The sequence below is a fragment of the Desmodus rotundus genome, chromosome 11 (assembly GCF_022682495.2).
Source record: "Desmodus rotundus isolate HL8 chromosome 11, HLdesRot8A.1, whole genome shotgun sequence".
Classification (NCBI taxonomy): Eukaryota; Metazoa; Chordata; class Mammalia; order Chiroptera; family Phyllostomidae; genus Desmodus; species Desmodus rotundus.
Genome location: NC_071397.1, coordinates 9969302 through 9988496, shown reverse-complemented (window position 1 = coordinate 9988496; position 19195 = coordinate 9969302). Strand labels below are relative to the sequence as shown.

At 42.3% G+C, this 19195-nt stretch overlaps 1 protein-coding gene across 2 annotated transcripts; it reads left to right on the top strand.

Annotated features, from left to right (window-relative positions):
• Positions 1–454: 454 nt before the first annotated feature.
• Positions 455–19181, top strand: CRIP3 (cysteine rich protein 3). Of its 2 annotated transcripts, XM_071219693.1 has the most exons (12): positions 455–468; positions 5377–5410; positions 10133–10318; positions 14417–14525; positions 16119–16408; positions 16667–16761; positions 17095–17152; positions 17248–17376; positions 18148–18219; positions 18348–18442; positions 18541–18598; positions 18772–19181. In XM_071219693.1, exons 5-12 carry the CDS (start codon positions 16264–16266, stop codon positions 18831–18833), a joined length of 714 nt encoding a protein of 237 aa, XP_071075794.1. In that variant the 5' UTR covers positions 455–468; positions 5377–5410; positions 10133–10318; positions 14417–14525; positions 16119–16263; the 3' UTR covers positions 18834–19181. The 2 variants fall into 2 exon arrangements, with proteins under 2 accessions (XP_071075794.1, XP_053770339.1); XM_053914364.2 differs by lacking the exons at positions 455–468; positions 5377–5410; positions 10133–10318; positions 14417–14525; positions 18772–19181 and having other exon boundaries at positions 15382–16408; positions 18541–18759.
• Positions 19182–19195: the final 14 nt, after the last annotated feature.

Below are 19195 nucleotides of genomic sequence, written 5' to 3'. Positions count from 1 at the left end.
GAAAGCTTTAGTGGCTTTTGTTCCTTCTACCTGTGGGGGATCAGGCAAGAAAGGAATTTTGTAGAAAATAAGGGAAATAAGCATGCTCAATAGAAGTGAACGAGTGGGGTAAAAATGGAGTCAGTTACATAATGGTAGAGGATGTAGAGAAAGATAGCAAAGAGATAAAATCAACCATATTGAGGTATTATTTTTCTTTCATGTCTCTGATACTTTGCCCGTGCTGTAATTCTGTCCAGCTCTCCTATAGCCTACCTACATAAGAATAATGATGATGTTTACTGACTCTCACCTACCTGTCCTTTCTTTTCAGGAGCAATTGTGGAAGTCTTCACATTTCCAGAAGGAAGGACTGCAGAAGACATCTCTGCCCCCAAAGAGGCAGGAATAGAAGCCAAAGATAACACAGAAGTGAAGAGTGCCCATGGGGCCAGCAGGCAGTCACCTCTAGGATCTGACTTCCAGAAGGTGGGTGTGGCTGCTAGGGCAGGAATGGGTTGTGAGAAGGCCCTGTCATTTTAGTTGCCAGTAAATGTTGAGTTGGGTGAGCAACTATGTATGTATGTCTATATCTTTGTATTAGTAGAGGATGAATAAGATGAAGATAGGCATAGACGGCATAGATTTTAAATTTGCCACTCCTCATCTCAAATTCTAACTTCCATCACTCCTTCTGTGCCATAATACTTATGGCTGTGGAGTTCAGCTCTTCTCATGCCTCCCAGACCCTGAGTTCAAAAGTTCCCCGTCAGTAGAACATCTCCCATCTTGACTTCAGCCTTTCTTCCTGGACCATACAAGAACCAAGGTAAAAAGTGCATTTGTCCTTGGAGGGGATATGAGTAGACAAAGCAGGCTCCACAAAAGGGAAACAATCACAAAGGGATTCTTTGAACATTTCTGGGATTTCAGACTTCAGGACAGCTGTTAAACCAGTTTTCATTCAGTCTTCCTACCTCTCTTACGTATATTGAAACATCTGGTACACAGAAGCAACAAGTATAATTTCAAAATACTAAGAAAAGACCTTAGCCTGTATCCATCTAAATTGCCAGTCCATACTTCTTTTGTACTTTGGGACTGTAGGCTCAGGAACACAGTGAGGATGAGAGCCAGAACCAAACAAATTTTAGCTGAGCTTTAAGTCCTTTATTCTTTTAAAGTATATTTTATTGATTATGCTATTAAAGTTGTTCATTTTTTTTCTTTACCCCCCTCTGCCCTGCATCCTGCCTCCCACCAGCATTCCCCGCCTTAGTTCATGTCCATGGGTCATACTTATAAGTTCTTTGGCTTCTCCATTTCCTATACTATTCTTAACATCCCCCTGTCTATTTTGTACCTACCATTTATGCTACTTATTCTCTGTACCTTTTCCCCCTCTCTCCCTTTCCCCCTCCCCCACTGATAACCCTCCATGTGATCTCCATGTCTGTGATTCTGTTCCTGTTTTAGTTGTTTGTTTAGTTTGTTTTTGTTTTTTATAGGTTCAGTTGTTGATGGTTGTAAGTTTGTTGTCATTTTACTGTTCATATTTTTTATCATCTTTTTCTTGGATAAGTCCCTTTAACATTTCATATAATAAGGGCTTGGTGATGATAAACTCCTTTTACTTGACCTTATCTGGGAAGCACTTTATCTGTCCTTCCATTCTAAATGATAGCTTTGCTGGATAAAGTAATCTTGGATTAGGTCTTTGAATACTTCTTTCCAGCCCCTTCTTGCCTGTAAGGTTTCTTTTGAGAAATCAATTGATAGTCTTATGGGAACTCCTTTGTAGGTAACTGTCTCCTTGTCTCTTGCTGCTTTTAAGATTCTCTCCTTACCTTTCATCTTGGGTAATATAATTGTGATGTGCCTTGGTGTGTGCTTCCTTGGGTCCAACTTCTTTGGGACTCTTTGAGCTTCCTGGACTTGCATGTCTAGTTCCTTCACCAGATTGGGGAAGTTTTCCTTCATCATTTGTTCAAATAAGTTTTCAATTTCTTGCTCTTCCTCGTCTCCTTCTGGCACCCCTATGATTCAGATGTTGGAATGTTTAAAGTTGTCCCGGAGGTTCCTAAGTCTTTCCTCATTTTTTGGCATTGTTTCTTCATTCTGTTCTGGTTGAATGTTTATTTCTTCCCTCTGTTCCAAATTGTCAATATGAGTTCTGCTTTCCTTCCCTTCACTGTTGGTTCTCTGTATATTTTTCTTTATTTCACTTTGTATAACCTTCACTTTTCCCCCTGTTTTGTTACCATACTCAACCATTTCTGTGAGCATCCTGTTACCAGTGTTTTGAATTCTGCATCTGATAGGTTGACTATCTCTTCTTCGCTTAGTTCTATTTTTTGAGCTTTGATCTGTTCTTTCATTTGGGCCATATTTTTTTGTCTCAGCATGCCTGTTATATTTTAAGGGGTGGAGCCTTAGGTATTCACCAGGGTGGGGCAACCTACATGACTGCATTGTGGCACTGTATGTGGGGGAGGGGTCTGAGAGGGAACAATGCCACTTGCTCGGCTCTCGACAGGCTTTAATTTGTTCCCCCTGCTACCCACAAGCAAATTGGGTCCTTCTGCTGCTGATTTCCGGGTGGGTGGGCGGGCTTGTGTATGTTCTAGGACTCTGTGGGTCTCTCCACCGAACTTTCCTGTGGGGCTGGGAGTTTCTCCCTCCACGGCAACCCCCATAGATTTTTACAGCCAGAGGTTTTGAGACTTTATTTCCCTGCTCTGGAACCCTGAGTTGTGCAGTCTGTCTTGCTCCCCAGTTGTTTCTCCCGGTTTATCCGCACACAGATATGGGACCACCAGCCATAGCCTTGCCCATCAAGTCCTCTGGCTGCTGCCTTGCCACGCATGCTCTCAGCTCCAGCTGCCCATCTCTGCCCCTCCTACCAGTCTGACTGAATGTTTCTTCTTTAACTCCTTGGTTGTCGGACTTCCATATAGCTTGATTTTCTGGCAGTTCTGGTTATTTTTGTTTTTAAATTTGTTGTTGTCCTTCTTTTGGTTGTGCGAGGAGGCAAAGTGTATCTACCTATGCCTCCATCTTGGCCAGAAGTACCTAAGTCCTTTAAACTCTAGATTTATTTAAATCTGAGCTTCCCTTACTCCAGATATACCCTTAAAAATATTAGCCAAGTTTTGTTCCTGATATATGAATCCAGGTACTTTCAGTGTCTTGAATGTCTAGTTCACTGCCCAAATAAATCTATGGTTTGGGTAACTTTCTAACTCATAACACTACAACTAAAAATGTACAACCAAATCCATCAATAAAATAAGTAAAGGGTAAGAAGTGTCTCAGGAGCTCTTGCTGCTGAGCTTGTATCAGTTGACTACTCATTCCTAAGGCATGAACCTGTACATGAAGCAGTGGAAAGCAGACTGGTACCAGGGCTGCTAACACTTTGTCACCACCACTTTCTCTCCCTTGCTCCAGCCTAAGACCTGTTTCTCATCAGCTGCCACATTCCTCTGCTCAGGGGCAGTCAAGAGTACTGGTCACAGCTTTCATTCTTAACTGTGACTCACCTACTAGCCAGCCCCTGGCTTGCTGCTTAGACCTCCATTCTCTAGTGGTATCTGCAGTCCACCTCCAAGATGTGCTGATCTGGGAGATGGGAAGGGGGAAAGGGAACATGTGTTAGAATATTGTTTCTCCCTTTGGGCTTCTGTTATATGTTAGAGTTCACGTATATTTTGAATGATGAAATATTTAAAATACTGCCCTGGCTGGTGTGCTCAGTGGATTGAGCACTGGCCTGTGAACTAAAAGGTTGCTGGTTCAATTCCCAGTTGGGACACATGCCTGGGTTGCAGGTCAGGTCCCTGGTTGGGGCATGTGAGAGGCAACCAGTTTATGTTTTTCTCGCACATTGATGTTTCTCTCCCTATCTTTTTCCCTCCTTCCCCCTCTCTCAAAAATAAATTTTAAAAATTATTTTAAAAACACAATTAATATAACTGTATATGTCACATAAGAGTCCCCATTTTAAAGTGTACAATTTATTAATTTTCAATATCTTCGAGATTGTGCAACCATCACCACTATCTAATTCCAGGACATTTCTGTAACCACGCTAAACAAAAAAACACAGACATTCCCAATTATCCCCTACCCTGAAGTCACTGCAATCACCAATCTCCTTTCTATATTTATGTATTTACCTGTTCTGGACAGTTCATATAAATGTATTCATACCATGTGTGGTTTTTTGTGACTGGCTTCTTTCACTTAACAGAATGTTTTAAGGTTCATCCATGTGATACTATGTATGAGTTCTTCATTGCATTTTATAGTTGAATAATATTTCACTGTATGTCATTTGTTTATCCATTAGTTGATGGAGATTTAAGTTATTGCTACTTTTGGGTGATTTTTAGTAATGCTTCTGTGAACATCTGAACAAGTATTTGTGTGGACATGTGTTTTTCAGTTCTCTTAGGTTTATACTGGGTCACATAGTATAGTACCTTTAACTTTGAATAAAATTTTATATCAAAGGATAAGATGCATATAGAAAACAAAAGCATACATATCACAAGTGTTACACTCAATAATTTTCACAAAGCAAACACACCCGGGTAACCAACACCCAAATCAAAAAGTAGAATGTGACCAACACCCTTGAAGCACCCTCACATGTCCTGTACCAGTCACTACTTTCCCAAAATGCAACCATTATTCTGACTATCTCAAGTGTTATTTTACTTTTTTGATGGAGACGAAATTCACATAACATAAAACTAACCACTTTAAACTTAACAATTCAGTGACATTTAGTATATTCACAATGTTGTGCCTCCATTACCTTTGTCCAGTTTCAATAACATTTTCGTCACCTCAAAGTAAAATCCTGTGTGCCCGGTAAGCAGTTAGTTCCCATTACTACCATCCTACAGCCCCTGGCAATCACCAGTCTGCTTTCTGTTTCTATGGATTCACAGATTTTGGATATTTCATGTAAGTGGAGTTGTGCAATGTGTGACCTTGTCTGTCTAGCTTTTCACTTAGCATTATGTTTTTGAGGTTCATCCATGTTCTAGCATGTATCAGTATTTCATTACTTTTTTAAAAGATTTTACTTATTTATTTTTAGAGAGGGGAAGGGAGGGAGAAAGAGAGGGAGAGAAACATCAATGTGTGATTGCCCCTCACGCGCTCCCTACTGGGGACCTGGCCCACAACCCAGGCATGTGTCCTGACTAGGAATCAAACTAGTGATTCTTTGGTTTGCAGGCGGGCACTCAATCCACTGAGCCACACCAGCCAGGGCTAGAATTTTATTACTTTTTGTGGCTGAATAATATTCCATTGTATGTGTATACCACAATTTGCTTATCCATTCATTTGTTGATGGACATTTGGGTTATTTCTACCTTTCAGCTATTGTCAATAGTACTGCTGTGAACATTCATGTGTAAGTATTTGTTTAGTTCTTTTTTTTTTTATTTCTTTTTGATATATTCTTAGAAGTGGAACTGATATATCATATGGTTCTTTCATTTCTTTTTGGTATATTCTTAGAAGTGGAACTGATATATCATATGGTTCTTATATGTTTAACTTTTTGAGGGACTGCCTGTTTTTCACAGCATCTGAATCATTTTTTATCTTTTCCAGCAATGTACGATGGTTCCAATCACTTCATATCCATAATACTTGTTTTTTTTTAATATTCTGTAGCTATCATAGTATTTCATTGTGGTGTTTCATTAGTCATAAGGGGTATTTCCCTTATGACTAATGATATTGAGCATCTTTTCATGTGCTTGTAGTCATCTATATCTCTTCTTTGGAGAAATATCTAGAGAAGTCCTTTGCCCATTTTTATTTTATGTCTTTTGGTTGTAGAATAATAAGGATTCTTTAGATACAAGGTCTGTCCAGAAAAGGTCCAACAATTGTTAATATAATGAGAACGGTTTGTGCAACATCAATGCAACCGGGCAGCCAAGGAGAGTGGATTGGAATGCATGTGCATAAACAATGACAATTTCACTGTACTAGTCAGTGGGAGCGGTAGATACCATTGGGTGAGCATGTGTACTGTGTGACCATCGCATTCAAAATGACTGAGCAAGATAAAAAAAATAAGATAAAAACAAAATGACTGATTGAGTAGAGCAACAAATCTGCATCAAATTTTGCATTAAGATTGAACATTCCACCACAGAAGCTATTCAGATGATTCAGAAAGCCGCAGCTGTGGGCAACTGGTGGTTGGCAGCTGCATCGAGACATGTGCACTCATGCATCACGTCTCCTGCAGCGGTCTTGGGAGAAATGTCAAATCACCCAGGTGACCCAGCCCTCCTACAGCCCAGATTTGGCGCCCTGCGACTTCTAGCTTTTCCCCAAACTAAAATCACCTTTGAAAGGGAAGAGATTTCAAACCATCGATGACATTCAGGAAAATATGACAGGGCAGCTGATGGCAATTGGGAAAACTGTGTGAGGTCCCAAGGTGCCTACTTTGAAGGGGACTGAGGTGTCATTATCCTATGTACAATGTTTCTTGTATCTTGTATCTTCTTCAATAAATGTCTCTGTTTTTCATATTATATGGCTGGATACTTTCTGAACAGGTGGCACACTCACCTTTATCAGATATATGATTTACAAATATTTTTTCTGAAGATAGGTTGTATTTTCACTATTTTGGTAATGTCCTTTGATGCACAAAAGATCTTAATTTTGGTGAAGTTCAATTTATCTATTTTTTATTTTTTTTATGATTTTGGTGTAATATCTAAGAATCCATTACCAAATCCAAGGTCATGAAGAATTATCTCTATGTTTTCTTTTAAGAGTTTAATAATTTTAGCTCTTATATTTAGGTTCTTGATTCATTTCTAGTTAATTTTTTTAAAGATTTTATTTATTTATTTTTAGAGGGGGAGGGAGAAAGAGAGGGAAAGAAACATCAGTGTGTGGTTGCCTCTCACATGCCCTCAATTGGGGATCTGGCCTGCAACCCAGGTATGTGCTCTGACTGGGAATCGAACCAGCGACCCTTTGGTTCCCAGGCTGGTGCTCAATCTGCAGAGCCACACCAGCTGGGGCCGTTTTTAGTTAATTTTTGTATATAATATGAGGTAGGGGTCCAACTGCATTCTTTTGCATGTGGATATCCATTATTCCAGCACTATTTTTTGAAGAGACTGTCTTTTCCCCATTGATTGGACTTAGCACCCTTGTTGGAAATCAGTTGGCCATAGATGTATGAATTTATTTCTGGACTTTCAATTCTCTTTCATTGGGTTTTTTTATTTAATTTATTGGGGCAACATTGCTTTATAAAATTATATAGATTTCAGGTGTACAATTCTATAATATATCATATATATATTGTACTGTGTGTTCACCATGCCAAGTTTCCTTCCATCACCATTTATCCCCCATATAATCCTCTTCTTTCCCCCCTCCCACCTCCCTTCTTCTCTGGTAATCACCATGCTATTGTCTGTGTCTATGAGTTTGTTTGTTTTTTGCTTAATCCCTTCACTTTTTTTCTCCTAGCCCCATAACACTCCTCCCCTCTGACAGCTGTCAGTCTGTTCTCTATCTATGAATTCATTTATATTTTGGGTTTTTTTTTTTTCTTAAAGGGAGAAAAACATCAGTGTGTGGTTGCCTCTCACATGCCCCCTACTGGGGACCTGGCCCACAACCTAGGTTGTTGATTCATTTCTAGTTAATTTTTTTAAAGATTTTATTTATTTATTTTTAGAGGGGGAGGGAGAAAGAGAGGGAAAGAAACATCAGTGTGTGGTTGCCTCTCACATGCCCTCAATTGGGGATCTGGCCTGCAACCCAGGTATGTGCTCTGACTGGGAATCGAACCAGCGACCCTTTGGTTCCCAGGCTGGTGCTCAATCTGCAGAGCCACACCAGCTGGGGCCGTTTTTAGTTAATTTTTGTATATAATATGAGGTAGGGGTCCAACTGCATTCTTTTGCATGTGGATATCCATCAATGTGTCCTGACTAGGAATCAAACTGGCGACCCTTTTGTTTGCAGTCTGGCACTCAATCCACTAAGCCACACCAGTCAGGGCTGTATTTTGTTTGTTAGTTTATTTTGCTCATTAGATTCCACATATGAGTGAAATCATATGGTACTTGTCTTTCTCTGACTGGCTTATTTAACATAGCGTAATGCTCTCCAATTCCACACATGCTGTTTCAAAGGGTAAGATTTCCTTTCTTTTTTATGGCTGAGTAGCATTCCACTATGTAAATACACAACAGCTTTTTTATCCACTCATTTACCAATGGACACTTGGCCTGCTTCCAAATTTGGCTATCATAAATAACACTGCAATGAACATAAGGGTGCATATATTCTTTTGAATTAGTGTTTTGGATTTCCTTGGATAAATTTCCAGTAGTAGAAACACTGGGTCATAAAGCAGTTCCATTTCTAATTTTTCATAGTACAGTGGAACCTCGGTACTCGTTGTTAATTCATTCCAGAACTCGTGACGAGTGCCAGCACTGATGCGTACTGAAGGATGAAGCATCTTGTCTTGCAGGGAGGCATCATGACTCATACGAGTTCTAGCCAGTACAACGAGTCCTGAGCAAGTGCCGAGTGCTGAAACATTATTTTCTAGTCAAAGTAAGATGACTACAGGGTCTGATGAGTTCTGAAGCCAATGAGTACTGAGGTATGACTGTAACTCCACACTCCTTTCCACACTGGCTGCACCGGTCCGCATTCCCACCAGCAGTGCACAAGGGTTTCCTTTTCTCTGCGTCCTCACCGACACTTGGTGTTTGTTAATTTATTGGTGATCGTCATTCTGATACCTCACTGTGGTTTTAATTTGCATTTCTCTGATGATTAGTGACATTGAACATCTCTTCATATGTCTGTTGGCCATACGTATGTCCTCTTTGGAGAAGTGTCTATTCAGGCTTTTGCCTATTTTTTAATTGGATTGTTTTGTTGTTGTTGAGTTTTATAAGTTCTTTACAAATTTTGGATATTAATCCCTTGTCTCATGTATTGGTGAATATGTCCTCCCATTCAGTGAGTTGTCTTTTTTTTTTTTTTTCATTTTGTTGATGGTTTCCTTTGATGTGCAAAAACTTTTTAGTTTAATGTAGTCCCATTTGTTTATTTTTTCTTTTGTTTCCCTTGCTCGAGGAGATAGGTCAGAAAAAATATTGCTATAAGAAATGTCCAAGATTTTAGTGCCTGTTTTCTTCTAGTGTTTTTATGGTTTTGAGTCTAACATTTAATTTAAATCTTTCATCCATTTTGAATTTATTCCTGTGTATGATGTAAGAAGGTATTCTAGTTTTCCTTTTTTGAACTTATCTGTCCAATTTTCCCAACTGTCTTTACCCTATTGTATGTTTTTGTCTCCTTTGTCAAATATTAGTTGAGTATAATGGCATGGGTTTATTTTTGGGCTCTCTATTCTGTTCTGTTGATCTGTATATATATGTTTTTATGCCAGTACCAGGCTGTTTTAATTACTATAGCCTTGTAGTATAGTTTGATATCAGGTAGTGTAGTTCATCCAACTTTGTTCTTCTTTCTCAAGATTGCTGTGGCCATCAGAGTCTTTTGTAGTTCCATATAAATATTTGTTCTAGTTCTGTGAAATATACCATTGGTATCTTGATAGGAATTGCATTGAATCTATAGATTACTTTGGGTAGTATGGACATTTTACTGAATTGTTTTCCACAGCAATTGCACCACTTTACATTCCTACCAGAAATGTGTGTTTCATTTTCTCCACATCTTTTCCAGTACTTTTTTTTTCCTTATAGCCATCCTAGTGGGTGTGGAATGGTATCTCCTTATGGTTTTGATTTTCATTTCTTTAATGACTAATGACGGTGAGCATCTTTCCAGGTGTTTATTGGCCATTATAATATCTTCTTTGGAGAACTATCCAAATCCTTTGCCCACTTTTAATTGGATTACCTGTTTAAGATCCATTTCTTATGTATTATATTCTAGTCTTTTTTCTCAAACATTATACTGAAAAGCATGCATTAAGAAAATATGTATATGAAGCTACAGTGTCAGAATTTTACACAACATGATGTAATTCTAAAATCCCACAACCCAGGCATGTGTCCTAGACTGGGAATTGAACTGGCAACCCTTTGGTTCACAGGCCTACACTCAATCCACTGAGCCACACCAGCCATGGCAGAAATAAAGATCTTATAGCTCTGCCTGTTCCAAAAGCTTGGAAGATGATAAAAAGCCCAGTCATTTTGGATTTGGCAAGAGGCTGGAAATTGACTCCTAATTCTGTGACCTTGAGCTTCATGGAGGAACTGAAAGACTATATATAAAGGTAAGCATTTGCACTGTCCTAATTTATCAGATTAAACTGTTTTAGTTCCATTAACATAGTGTCATGACCTGGAAGGACTATTCTTTTTGGGGGGTGAGGGGGTGTGAGGGCTGTTCTTATATATTGTAAATAAATTACCCCATAGACCTCAGTAAGAAGATGAGGAAATTGCTGATAGTTTACACCAAGGAGCATTATCACCATTTATAAGCAAGCTGACCACCAAGTCTCCTCTTTTCTTCTCAGTTTCTAGCATATGGATACATTTTTCATGCTGCAAATTACTTAGAGGTAGTTATTTTTATATACCTTCAGATGAAATATACATTCCCAAGTGATAATTTAGAAGCCAAATACAGCTTTGCATGGAAAGCGATCTCTTAAAGCTGTTGTTAATTTCTTCATGAGTGTAGGTTGAAGGTAGCCATGGCAAAGGGTCAGGGGATCCTTTCCTGCAGTCTTGATCCTGAATTAGTCCAGCTGATGTCACTGATTTACAACATGTAGTCCACTCAATAGCCCTGAGCAGCTAACCACAAGTATCAAAGCTATGTATAAAGTTCCCTCAACAAGTCTGTGTGGTGGCAAGTTGATGCCAGAAAACAAGCGGAAAAATCAGACTCTTGTAAGAACCATAAATAATGTGTGATTATACAGCAGCAATTCTCTCCAGGAGGGAAGATTAGTGTGTATTTTAGAAAGCATTACAGTCTGTCTGTGTATATTTCTATTTTCACTTTTGTTTTTTAAAGTAATATAAACTACAGAAAGTAAAGCTTTCTAGTTGGAGAGGGTATATATTCAGAAGATGAATGAAAAAGCACAAGGGTTATGAGTCGTAAATGTTAAGAAACATATTAAAGAGGTAAGGCTGATTTTTCATTAACATTCCAGAAATGAATGAGACCTTTCAAAAAAGTCAAGTAGGAACAAAGTTTTTGATAATGTCTTAGAAGTCACAAGCATATGGCCATGTACTTGAACAAGTCTACAAAGATATAACATGAGTGAAGTTTATAGTTGTCATCAAAAGCTCACTGCAGTGGTAACCTGACACATAACAAGCAGCCATATCTGTAAGGTGCTTTACAGCTTACATGACACTTTCCCACATTCTCTTATTTGCCATATGTTTGATGATAGACATAATTGTGCTACCTGCTAATTAAGCTTAATTAGTAAGTTCTTGTGAATTACTGTAGTCAGTGGGGCTGGTTTCCTGCCAAAGGAAAATTTCAGTTCTCTTTTTACTTTATTAATTATCTAGCATTTATAATCAAAGTCAGTTTAAATCATACTCCATTTTGCACCATACATGCAGATCCTTATGTGTACTAAGAAACAAACTCCTGAGTTCTTACTTCTGAACAGCTGAGTTTCCCTTGCTCCAGGGCTTTTGTTATAATAAAACTCTCGACCCCTACCATGCCCTTCCTAATCCCACATCCATCTCATCAGCCCTCATCTACTCACACTTAAGGGAAGCTTGTGTGTAACATTTAACATTCATTCACCAACAAGTGTTTGTTGAACACTGTGTTCCAAAGGTTGAATGAGGCCCTGGAAGCACACACGGTGGCTGGCAAAGCAGTCCTGGTCCCTGCCCTCGTGAAGCACATAGACTAAGGGGTAGACAAAGCCTAGACTGGGGGTGGGGGCAACCCTGTTTTACTCTTCCACTAAGCTGCAGACCTGGCCTTTATCCATTTTTCCACGTTTGGTTCAGCACTCAGGAAAAACACAACTGGCATAGACTGTATTCCCTCTATGCTCCTGCGCAGGATACTAAATGAGAGAGTGCCTGGGGCCAAGAGCCTATATTGAGAAGGTGAGGAGAAGCTATGGTTAGGTAGGAATTAGTGAGGTGAAGATAGTGAGGAAGCGAGTTTCCAGAAAAGAGATAGCATCTGCAAAGGCCCTGATGCAGGAAAGAGTGTGGGCAGCTCATTTAGCGTGATGGGAGGTGAGGAGAGTGGTTGATGCAACAGGAGAAATGGCTGGAAGACTGGAAAGGTGGAGGCTTCTGGAGCCAAGTTAAAAACTCTATCTTGAGGGCACTAGGAAGCCATGGAAAAGTTTTAATGACATTTCCCTGCCTGCCTGTTGCATTTGTGTGGAAAAGAAATAAATTATTTACCAGTATGGACCCTCTTATCTTTAGGTATAGATGTGCTGCACAGGCAAGTATAGTGCCCTTTCAGACTGAAACACGTGGGCAGCTTAGCAGAAACCATACTTAGTAGCAAAGAGCAGAAAGAGTGTGAGCTCTAGAATCAGAATGCTTGGGTCTTTATGATACTGAACAAATGTCTTAAGTTCTCCGAGCTACTTGACTGTACAGTTGGTAATGTAACATTTAAACCCCTCATCAGGTTGTTGTAGAGTCAGAAATAACAAGTACAGTACCTATGTCTGGCACTCCATAGGTAGTAGCTGTCACTATTTTAGCAATGCTCTCTTGCCAACACAGATTTCAAATTCTTCTTTGGGAATGGAATCACAAAAGCACATATTGTCAAATTGTGGCAAAACGTCAAAGGTCCTTCTTGCATCCCTTCTGCAACACTGACAATCAGTTGGTTTGTTGTCTAGCCTTACTTACAACATCCAGAGATAGGAAGCTCACTACTGTCTGAAACAGCCACTCCATGTTTGTACTCTATTAGATAGTTCTTTTTTTGGCCTGAATCCAAATCAGCCTTCTTGTATTTATCCTGCAGATAAAGGGGACTACTGTACCTGCACTCAGTTAGACTTATCAATTTCTGATATTTGTTATAAAATACCATTTTACAGGCTTTGGTCACACAAAGTATTCAAAACAGCCACCATCAGTAAGTGCAAATACATTCCTACAAGAAATGTTAATTTTCCCTATTAGCATTCTTTACAAAACCTCTTTTAGAGTCAGAATAATGGAAACCAGACACGGAGGAAGAGTGGAATATTTGATTTGCTGTATCTGCAAATAGATAGCAAATATTCAGAAAGGAGGAGCCACAACTACTTTTTCTTAAGCAGTGAAATAGAAGAGAGAAGGAATACTATGTTTGTTATGGCCATTCAGTACACTTCTGTGGAAGGCCCCAGAAGATGGGGAGCAGTGCAGCATTTGCCCCAATGACTTCAAAAGCTGTGTAAAAGCAGCGTGGCGTTCACACTCCGAACCTGTTTCTTCTAGTGGGGCGCTGTGCTGGATCCTAGGGCAAAGACGACCTGTCTAGGAGGCTGAGGCATGTGTACAGTGTGATCCAAATCAGAAAGAGCTGGAGTATTAAAAAAGGATTATCTGATGTATGCTGGAAATGCTTGGGATAGATCCTTGGGCAGATGAAGCTAGCCCTTCCTAAAGGAGGTAGCATATCTGAGAATAAATACAAAAATTAAGTCTTCCAACCCTCCTGGAGTGGAACCTTCTCCATTAGCACCATAGAGAGCAAAGGCAGTGAACTTTGAGCTGTTGCCTTCAAGAAGAAACAAATGAGACAGAAACCTGAGAGTAGAATATTAGTGGAGACTAAAACTGTTAGATTTTTTAAGTTTGTTTAAAAAAAAAAAAGAAGAAGCCCTTCGAAGAACAGTTATAAATCTAAGGATCTTGAAATATTCCTCAAAGCAAGAAATAAATAATAAGGGCCCTGGCTGGTGTGACTCAGAGGATTGAGTTCTGGGCTGCAAACCAAAGGGTCTCTGGTTCGATTCCTAGTCAGGGCACATGCCTGGGTTGCAGGCCAGGTCAGGTCCCCAGTAGGAGGCGCTCAGGGTGCAACCATACATTGATGTTTCTCTCCCTCTTTTTCTCCCTCCCTTATCCTCTGTCTAAAATAAAATAAATAGAATTTTAAAAAATAAGAAATAATGAGAAAGTATACAAAAGTTTCTTTCACGGTGTGCAAGCCTTCCATGTTTAGAAATCAGTGAGGAGGATAAAACAAGTGTTATAAGCAAAGAGTACTGATGAAGACAAGGGAGGGGAACAGGAATGTTGAGTGGAAGTTCATAGGCACCAGTCCCATCCCCATTGCCCAGTTGAGGGGACTGAAGCTCAGAGAGGGCGTTGGATTCCAAGCACAAATAGGACTCCTTTTCACCGAGCAGGGCACACCACCGCAGCCCTGACTTCACAAAACAGAGGAACTTACTCCAGAAAATCTTCATCTCATCGTGATACTTCATCAAGGGGTTGTCTACTCTGCTGAAGCACAAGGTAACCAGCTCACTCTTCTGTCCCTCATTCGCTGGGCTAGCCTCTTTTTTTTTTTTTTTTTAATAAAGTAGTTCACTTCAGGCATTATGATTATCACATCGTCACATTGTTATTATTGAGACATTATATTATACTCAAACACTGAGATATTCATATACCATAAAGTTCAGTCTTTTGAGGTGTATAATTCATTTTTTAGTGTATTCATGAGGTTGTGCAACTGTCACCACTATCTAATCGCAGATCACTTTCATCTCCTTGTAAAGAGACCTTATACACATTAGCAGATACTCCCAATTGCCCCTCCCCCAAACCCCAAGCAGCCAACCACTAATCTGTTTTCATAGGTTTTCCTATTCTAGACATTTCACATAAATGGAATCACAAAATGTGTGGTGGTATGTGTCTGGCTTCCTTCACTTAACAATGTTTTTAATGGTTCGTGTTAGTGGTATATATCAGTGCTTCGTTCCTTTTTGTAGCCGAATGATCTTCTCTCATGGTTTTACCCCATTTTGGGTTGTTTCCACCTTTTAGCTATTGTCAGTGGAAGTACTATGAACATTCATGTACAAGTTTGTATGTGGACAGATGCTTTCATTTCTCTTAGGTATGTACCTAGGAGTGTAATTGCTGGGTAATATGGTAACTCTATGTTTAATTTTCTGAAGAATCGCCAGACTCTTTTCTAAGAGCTGCACTATTTTACATTCCCATCAACAGTGTATGAGGGACCCAATTTTGCCACTGACACTTGTTATTTTTTTTATTATAGTCATTCTAATAGGTGTAAAATGGTGTCTCATTGTGGTTCTGATTTTCATTTCCCTAATGACTAATGATGTTAGGCATCTTTTCATGTGCTTCTTGGCCATTTGTATATCTTCTTTGGAAAAATATGTATTCAGATTCTTTGCTCATTTTCTAATTGGGTTGTCTTTTTAGTATTGAGTTGTAACAGTCCTTTATATATGTGGGTTACTAGACCCTTATCAGATCCATGTATGCAAATGTTTATCTCCCACTCTGTGAGTTTCAATTTTTGAAGTGTCCTTTGACGCACTGCTGAGCTACTTTTAATATTAAAACATCTTAAAACAAACTAAATTAGGAATATGTAATTGGTATCTAAATTATACATTTAGATTTAATAAGCATTATAATTTTACAAGCAAACCATTGTTTGCAGACCACACTTTGAGGCTTCCAAATTAAGGGTCTCAAGTTCATGATGATAGATAGCTATTGCTTTTATAGCATTTATATGACAGGTGCTGTTTGGGCGCTCTGCATGTATTAACTTATCTAATTTTCACAACAATCCTATGATGTAGAGAATTACCATCATACGCATTGTACCAAACAGAGGCAGAGGAAGGTTAAGCAATTTGCCTGAGCCAAAGAGTAAGTAGCAGATGTGGGCCCCAGATTCCATTGCTGTCAACCACCTGCAAAACTGCCACAGTGGAATTAAACCATACCTAAACTCTCGCTTTGGCTTTGAAATAATAGTGCTTCCGTGGCGTCTACTACTCTAGGTATTTTCCCTCTCGGTACCAAGTCAGGTGTCTTCATTACTCCCTCCTCCCGCAGTCTGGCTTCAGGACCCTGTCACTTCGCCAGCTGTCAAGAGGCTTTAGTGTGTGGAAATAATTGCGAAGTCGCCTGCGTCCCCCAGGTGGAGTAGTGCTAAATTTCTGGCAGCTAATGGGCTTCAAGGAGCAGCGGATTCAGCCCAATGAGGCTCGAAGCTGAGCCATGGGTGGAGCCAGCAGAGGGGGCGGAACAGAGTCCTGCGGGGTGCCCACTGTGTACAGAGCCGGCTGCCCTCAGCGGAGCCATGAGTTGGACCTGCCCACGTTGCCAGCAACCTGTTTTCTTCGGTGAGGCCTGGGCTGAGGAGGGGGAGAAGACTGGGCGATTGTGAGCCCCTGGGTTCCGGGAGCACACGAGCTGGCGAAGGGTGTGATCCCAGACCCCCTTTCCACCTATGGGGCATGGCACTCTGGCGGGAAGGAGCTGGCCTCCCAGAGACACTCCCCACTGTCTCTGGGGAGCAGGATGGGGCAGGAGGGGAAAGGAGGGCACCCGCTGCTTAACTTGGCTGCCCTGAAGTCCCAGTTCTACCTTGTTCCCCACAGCGGAGAAGGTGAGCTCCCTAGGCAAGAACTGGCACCGCTTCTGCCTGAAATGTGAGCACTGCCACAGTGTCCTGTCCCCAGGAGGGCATGCAGAGGTGAGACCTGTGTCTGTCACTGTCTCCCAGGCACCAGCCCCACTGCTGGCCTGGAGGCTCACCAAAGGCAATCTCAGTAGCCAGCTCCCAAGACCACCACCATTTAGAGGGTGGGCCCCACACCAGCCAGGATTTGGGGACCCTGAGATTTGCTGCTGGACTCCATGCCATTTGAGGGCAAGGAGAGGGCAGCAACACTGCTTCCTGACCTCTCTCATCCCCACCAGGCCAGGGGACAGACATACCTGGCAGCCTTTTGGGGGGAGAGGCCTGTGGAGCATGGGAGAAGCCCCCTTGGCCCTGAGCAACCCCCTTTCCTCTGCTTGTGCCTAGCACAACGGGAGGCCGTATTGCCACAAGCCATGCTATGGGGTTCTCTTTGGACCCAGGGGTAAGTACCAGCCAGGAAGGAGGCAGAGGGCAGCAGAAACCCTCCCTGTGGCAAGGGAGCTGGAGACTCAAGCCTGACCTCCCTTCTCTCTGCAGGGGTGAACATTGGTGGTGTGGGCTCCTACCTCTACAACTCCCCCATTCCCACCCCTGCCAACACCATTCCTCTCAGCCCCAGCAGCTTCAGTCCCCCAAGGCCCAGGACTGTTCCCCAGGGCAAGAAAAGTAAGTGAGGCTGGACCCCAGGTACCCCTCCTCCTGAGCTTTCCCAGGCTAGAACAGGGTGGGGCCAGGTGGCAGTCTCTCACATAGTCCTCCACCTCATTCCTGCAACCGTGTTCATGGATGGCAAAATCTTGCATTATCGGCGGCCCCTTTTTTATGTTCCCTCGTGTCAGCTGCTGAATTCAGAAGTAAAGTGGGCAGATGACATTACCACCCCCATTTTACAGGTGAGGGAACTGAGGTCCAGAGAGGGCAAGTGACCTTGTGTAGTCACAGCTCGTTGGCGGCAGAGCTGGCCTGGAACTCGGGCCTCTCCCAGGCCAGCGCCATGGAAGAAGAGACCTACGAGTGAGGAGTCATTGAGACAGGGCCAGCCCTGCACATTCTTCTACTTCTGCTCTCTCCCGTCCCCCGCAGTGGGCAATGACACCGTGCTCCCCAACACCTGACACTCCTGCCCTGGCCAGCTCCTGTATCAGTTCAAGTTTCCTGAGGATTGAGTTGCTCACAGGGTTGGGCTGGTGGGCATCTGAGCCCCTAGGAGGATGAGAAGGAAGCAGGTGGTCCCTCTTGCAGATAGGGGTGGGACAGGAGGTGGGGTCAGAGGGGACTCAACTCTGAGGAAGGCATACTTATGGCCACCTGGGTGGGAGGCTCTGGGGCAAGCATGGCTTTTGGAAGAGGACAGTGCCATATGCAGGCTGGTGCTAGAGGGCCCTGCTTAGGCCTGGCACCCCACTCAGCCCTAGCTGGGGCCTCTTCTCCTTAAAGGCCCCTTGCACACGAAGACGTTCACTGGGGAGACCTCACTGTGCCCTGGCTGTGAAGAACCTGTCTACTTTGGTAAGTGACAAGAGAAAGTGTGAAGAGGGGAGAAAGTGCAAGGTGGGCATCAAAGGGCAGGGAGGTGGTGCAAGGCAGGTGGGTCTCCCTGCCCTGCCCCTAGGGCTACCATCTCTCTCTACCACCAGCTGAGAAGGTGATGTCTTTGGGCAGAAATTGGCACCGACCCTGTCTGAGGTGCCAGCGCTGCCGGAAGACCCTGACTGCTGGGAGTCATGCCGAGGTGAGCAAGGAAGGCATGGGCGGTTATGTTGGGAGGAGAGAGGCTGGAGATAGAAGAAGAGCCACGCTGAGAGGACTTTGTTTCTCTTTGTGTCCCAGCATGACGGCGTCCCCTACTGCCACATCCCCTGCTACGGCTACCTGTTTGGCCCCAAAGGTGGGCAGTTCCCCCCAAGACACTGGCCTAAAGTATGGCATGTGGGTCTGTGGTTATGTGTGGACAACTTCCCCTGTAGTCAGACATATCCCAGATCCTTCCCAGTTCCCTCTCTCCCTCAGCCCAGTATCCTCCGTCCCCAGGGCCCTTGGTGATGGGGCTCTCTCCCTCAGGTGTGAACATTGGTGATGTGGGCTGCTACATCTATGACCCCGTGGAGATAAAATCCAAATAAGATGCTCACAGGAGAGGTCACCCGAACTTGGGCCTCCAGCCATCCCCTCCATGGTTCAATGGGAGCTACAGAATTCTTCAGTCCCATGGAGGTAGGGGAAGGTTGGATTCGGGCAGCCTGGGCCTCAGCTCCACGGTAGACCGAAAAGTCTACACTTTCCCTGCCAAGTCATCCCTTCCCCATTCCTATCTGCTCAGGGGAATTGAGCCACCTCATTTTGACGGGTGACTTCCTGGCCTTCCCAGTTCCTTTCCCCAGCAAATTATATAACTTCAAGGTACTCATAAAACTTGTGTTTGCCCTGGCTTCTCCAATAAAATGTTGACTCCATGCCTTCAACTCTTCTTTGGGCATAGACGGGG